Raw genomic sequence first — 6,000 nt, forward strand, 5'->3', positions numbered from 1 at the left:
CATTAGAACACCTAAAACATTAGAATCGAGAGAAAAGGATCAATCTAGATCCATCCAAGGAATACTCCACCCAAAAAAGGGTCGCCCCCCTCATGACACACTCAAGTGCAATCTTTGACACAGACAGCTGAGTGATCTACCATTCCTGGCATGTGCATGAAAGCACCAGCTCACATCATTCCCAACATCTGCTCTTGCACATCATTCCCAACATCTGCTCTCTCACATCATTCCCAACATCTGTTCAAATGAACTATATCACATCATTCCCATCATCTGTTCAAATGAACTGTATCACATTATTCCCAACATCTGTTCAAATGAAATGTATCACATTATTCCCAACATCTGTTCAAAAGAACTATACAACTTAATTCTGAACATCTGTTCAAATGAACTGTGTGGTAGGTGAAACTATATTTTAGTCTGTGTATGTGTGCCTGTGTGGTAGGTGAAACTCTCTTTTAGTCTGTGTATGTTTGCCTGTGTGGTAGGTGAAACTCTCTTTTAGTCTGTGTATGTGTGACTGTGTGGTAGGTGAAACTATCTTTTAGTCTGTGTATGTGTGACTGTGTGTCTGTGTGGTAGGTGAAACTCTCTTTTAGTCTGTTTATGTGTGACTGTGTGTCTGTGTGGTTGGTGAAACTCTCTTTTAGTCTGTGTATGTGTGCCTGTGCACTTTGGAATTAACCAGAGAAGGGGCAGAACATGTTTTTACAGGCCATGGGTGCCGTAATTGTTTTTCTTTTGTAATATTATTAACATATTTTGTAATATGTTAAATGCTTGATAACTTCTTAAATGAGATTGACTTGAATGTCCGGTTGTGGGATACAATGTCTCTTAACAACACAATAGTTTTCTGAAATGAGTTAGGGAATTTCTAGACTTCTGCAATCTTGCCCTGTGCCTTTAAGGCCAGTGTGCGCACACAATCAGGAAGAAACACAAACACTCCCACTTCTGGTGAAACAAAAACCTTTTTAGCTTTCCTTGTAGACAGAACGTGTGTGCCTGTGTGGTAGGTGAAATGGCCAGTGCTTCAGTGTTTCAGGATGAGTTCTGCTGTTCTATCTGTCTGGATCTTCTGACGGACCCGGTGAATGTTACCTGTGGACACAGTTTCTGTTTGAAGTGTATTACAGGATGCTGGGATCAGGCAGACCATAAGGGTGTTTACAGCTGCCCCCAGTGCAGAGAGACCTTCACTCCTAGACCAGTTCTTCGCAGAAGCACATTGCTGGCTGATGTTGTGGAGAAGCTGAGGAAGATAGAAGTCCAGTCTGATCACACAGCTCCTTCCAACGCCGGACCCGACGATGTGGAGTGTGATTTCTGCACTGGGAGAAAACACAAAGCCATCAAGTCGTGTCTAACATGCATGGGCTCGTACTGTGAGGTTCACATCCAATCTCATTATCAAGTGGCCTGTCTGAAAAAGCACAAGCTAGTGAATGCCTCCCCACGGCTACAAGAGAAGATCTGCTCACAACACCACAGGATCATTGAGGTGTTTTGTCGCACAGATCAGAAGTTGATATGTATGCTCTGTTCAATGGACGGCCACAATGGACACAAAACTGTCTCCGCTATAGCAGAACGAACTGAGAAGCAGGTAAGCACTCTCTCTCTCTGTCCCTCTCTCTCATTATTTTCTTAACTGAATTGAATAGAGTGAGAATAGTGATCAATCTGTATAATAAAATCATCAATATTCCGTCAATACCCATCTATTTATCTGTTGTAAATGTTGCCTAAAGCTAATGGATATTTGCCTGTGTACATTCATCCACAGAAAAAGTTGTTGGAGATGAAGAGAGATAACCAGATGTGGATCCAACAGAAGGAGAAGGAGGTGCAGAAGGTGAAAGGGGCTTTGAAGTCTCTGCAGGTGATCACTGATAAACATGACTGATGTAAACTGAATGTAAACTGATTGTTTTACACAATTGATTTTGCTCCGCACTATGTCTGAACCCTTTGGGTAAGAGTTTGGTTCTGTAGAATTGGTTTAATTTCTGAATTTCAGTTTTTACATTTCATTAGTTTTATTTCAGTTTTAACATTTTGTTAGTTCAGTTTCCTTCCCCTCTTGTGCGTTTTAGGTCTGTCTTGCTCTGCACAGACGATACAAGCAGAGACACACAACTTTGCATGTCTACAGGCTAAGAATTTTCTTTTTTGAATAGTGATTGAAAATGAGCTGATATGAGTGCTCCTGTCTTGTTAACAGGCCTCTGCAAAAAAAGCTGTTGAGGACACAGAGAGGATATTCACGGAGCTGATCAGCTTCATGGAGAAAAAACACTCTGAGGTGAAAGAGTCGATCAGAGCTCAGGAGAAGGCAGAGGTGAGTCGAGCTGAAGGACTCCTGAAGCAGCTGGAGCAGGAGATCGCTAAGCTAAAGAACAAAGATGCTAAGATGGAACAACTCCAGCCAATTGAGGACCCCATTGATTTCCTTCAGGTAACATTACTAGCCCTCTGGTCACCTACAGAGAGTCTTGACTCGCCCTAATTAGATGGGTTCTATCAAGACTCTCTCTTGTCATCATACAAAAAAGACCTTGAAGTTGGGGCTTCCAGACCTACTCTTTACAGTCCCCTAAAGAGTTCATGTGCACCAAACCTAACACACCTGATGCTTCTCATCAGCCATTTAAGGACAGCAGGGTCACGTGTGTTTCGTTGGGATATCTGGATGGCAGCCCACACAACACAGTGTGCACCTACACCTGCCTAAAATGGCACATACAGAGCTGAACTACAATGCTGTATTCAGGAGATATTAATTATTCTCTACAAGCTCCAAAATGCATCTCAACATCTATGAAATATATATAAAAAAACAGATTGAGCATGCAGTTTTAATCATTTCCTGTCTTGCCAATGGTTTCAAAACATCTTATGTTATCAGTTCAGTTCAAATCAGTTATATGAACAATTTCTCAAACATAGTTGATGTTAATGGTGTGCATGTATCAATTTTTGGAAAATGTTGGGTGTATATGTTTTAGGATTTATAGTACCTGCAACCCTTCACCTCTGAGACCAATGGTTTAGATCAGGGGTTCCCAACCTTTTCGACTCCGAGGCCCAACTTTTCGTATTTGTAACAGGTCGGGGCCCAACAGACACCCCGCTTATTTTAGCTAATCTATATTCCATTAGGCTAATTGAATCTATAATCCATTCATTCTAATTAATAAGCGATTGTTATGTGTCACAAAAAGCAACATCAGCACCTGCTACAGGTGGAAGCCTAGAAATGAATAAAAGAAAATATAACTCTAGATATTGCATCCAAATTGTGGAATTGTATTGTGCACCAGAAAACAACATAATACCACACAGAGAACTTAGTTGCAGTAGGCCTAGGCCTATTTGTGCACAGCAAACAAGCAAGGAAATAAAACCAGAATAGACCCAAAAGATAGCATGCACTCAAAACAAGTGATGAAACATGCAAACAAGACCACTCAGCTAGGTCTAATTAAAATAGGTGATGCTTCAGACATGCAAATAGTAGGTTCAAATAGGTCAATATAATGATTCAAATAATTGAAATAATGATTTAAAACTGTGGCTGCAATCTATTATCAACATAAATAGCACCGAGCATTCCTGGGCAGTAGTTCGAGTTGGTAGTTCTCCACAGAAAAGCATGTCCTCTTGTAGAATACCACTCCAATGATAACGCACAAAAACAGCACTAATGCAGCTTTACTGACGTCCGTCGACCCGTCTTGTTTTAAAAGGAACGGGCTGCCTTTCATCCTTTCCAGGACCTGGTTCTGTACGTGAGTGCTGGATGTTGCGTCTCCAAATGTCGATTCAGATTTGAAGGTTTGAGCGCCTCATTAGACAGCTTTAAAACGCACTCAACACACTGCGCCCTGGGCTCAACCTCCATTCAGAAAACCAAATCTAATTTAATCAGGGTTGTATTTACGCTGAATTTGAGTAGTTTTCGCTATGACATTACCAGTGCTGTCATTCTTCCGCTTAAGAAACCGCTAATATCGTCACAGCGCCTCAACTTGATGACGCTGTAAAGTTTGATAGGATAGGATATTATTTTCATGATCTGTCTGTTATGCCTATTTATATATTTTATATTGTGTTTAAAACATCCAATTTCAATCATAAATTGTATTAATATTAGGGCTGTCAATTTTTCGTGCTCTCTCGCGTCATACAAGGAATGTATGCGGGACACAATGGTGCACCTCGACGGTAAACACCTCAGTCAGCCCACCGTCTTCAACTATGTTGATGGGCCGACAGTCACCGGCAACCCAAACTGCTACAGCGTTGGTAACCTTTTCACGGACTGGTCTAGTTATTTTCCTAGTGAAGTCGTGGAGTGTGGGTTGGCGACCATCTAACCTGGGACTGCTTTCTGTCGGGTGCTTTGCATTAAGGTGATAACTTAAAGACGAGCTGCTTCTGTGATCGCTAAATTCAGCTTGACAAATGCTACAACTTTAGTTTTGTCGATTGTTCCGTCATTTTGCCTCTTAAACAGACACTTTCCGCCCAACAATCCCTCAGCTCTCTCCATCTTCCACTACCGTCTTGGTCTCTCCTATCTAACTGATTTTACTTCAGGCACGGCGGTATCATGTCATTGGTCAACGCACACCGGAAGTTAACAACGTTGCTGTAACTGCGTTAAAATATTGTATCGCGTTAATCTGGGCCACAATAATCTCATAGATTGACGCATTAATTTTGACAGCCCTAATTAATATTGTTCCCAACTAAAAAATCAGTTCTTCGTGGAAAATTCACGGGGGGAAAAAAAAACCTGAAACATTTTCGCGGCCCACTGGAAGGTGCTCCGCGGCCCATTGGGAAACCCTGGTCTAGATAGCACCTTTTTATCTAGTCCTCACGGCCTATGATCTCTCTGTTTGATCCCCTGTAGAGTTTCCGGTCACACCTCACCTCCTCATCTGTGGCTAAGAACCTTCCGAAGATTACTTTTAATCCACAGTTCTCCTTCAGTAACATGATGAAATCAGTGTCTCCGTCTCTGAATGAGAAAACAAAACAGTTCCTCCAGGACATATTTAAAGGTAGGCTTCTTCAAGATCACATGTCACAAGCCTGTAAGGCCAGAACTAAGCTTGGACCTAGAAGCAGAGACCATAGAGGGCTGGGAAGGACCTTTTAAAGAGGACCTATTATGCTCAATTTCAATGTTCATGATTTTATAATCTCCTTTTCTCGCCTGGTTTAGGCCTGGTTTGCTGCTTTGATATTCTCCATTTTTTTCTAGGATATAACTATAATGTCACTTAAAGGGGAGGTTATGATTGAAATAGTTTTGATTGAGTAGATTGAACTCTTTTGTGCTCTTTCTTTTTAGGCACAATTTATTTTTATGCTGTTCTTTGCCTCAGAAATCATTACAGCGTCTGGTGGTTTACAAGCTGTTCACGGTCCTGCAACAATTCAATTAAATTCTATTTTATTTATATAGCGCTTAAACAATAAAATTCTCTGAAGGCGCTTCAAAGAAACCAAGAGACATGCATTTCTCTGCAGGCAAGCAGAACTTAGCATAATATTTTAGGTAAAAGTGGGCCTGCAGCTGATTAGTATCATTATGACATAATAGGGTGTCCATTTTGATTTGTTGGAAAGCCTCGTTAGTGAGAAGTCTACTGCTGAACACTGGGTCTAAAGTTTAGCTACAGCCAACACCTCCACACTTGAACACCCTTTTTTAAACACAATGGTGAAGGGGGACAAAAACTTGAATGTGGATTGAGAATCTGAACAGATAATGGTTATGAGAAACAGGTGAGGCATGACTATGACCAGCTTCCTAGGAGTAGGTGACAGCAATATGGAAAAGATTTCTGTTTCAGTCACACATAGCTTCCTCTGCTCCTTTCATAGTCACAGGCTTCATGAAGGGGGACACGGTCAGACTGAAGTATCCTGAGACCGTTGGCAGTTATCTTCATTGTAATAGTAGGCATGGACACT

The 6,000-nt window shown here is 41.3% G+C and overlaps 1 protein-coding gene across 1 annotated transcript; it reads left to right on the forward strand.

Annotated features, from left to right (window-relative positions):
* Window positions 1-1,006: 1,006 nt before the first annotated feature.
* LOC122131478 (E3 ubiquitin/ISG15 ligase TRIM25-like) lies at window positions 1,007-5,994 on the forward strand (the record flags this gene model as incomplete). Its single annotated transcript, XM_042706209.1, has 5 exons — window positions 1,007-1,615; window positions 1,796-1,891; window positions 2,234-2,467; window positions 4,931-5,081; window positions 5,911-5,994. Coding segments are annotated over exons 1-5 (1,150 nt in total), but the record flags the coding sequence as incomplete, so codon positions are not given.
* Between the last annotated feature and the right edge of the window lie 6 nt (window positions 5,995-6,000).

This window comes from Clupea harengus, unplaced genomic scaffold (genome assembly GCF_900700415.2).
Source record: "Clupea harengus unplaced genomic scaffold, Ch_v2.0.2, whole genome shotgun sequence".
Taxonomy (NCBI): Eukaryota; Metazoa; Chordata; class Actinopteri; order Clupeiformes; family Clupeidae; genus Clupea; species Clupea harengus.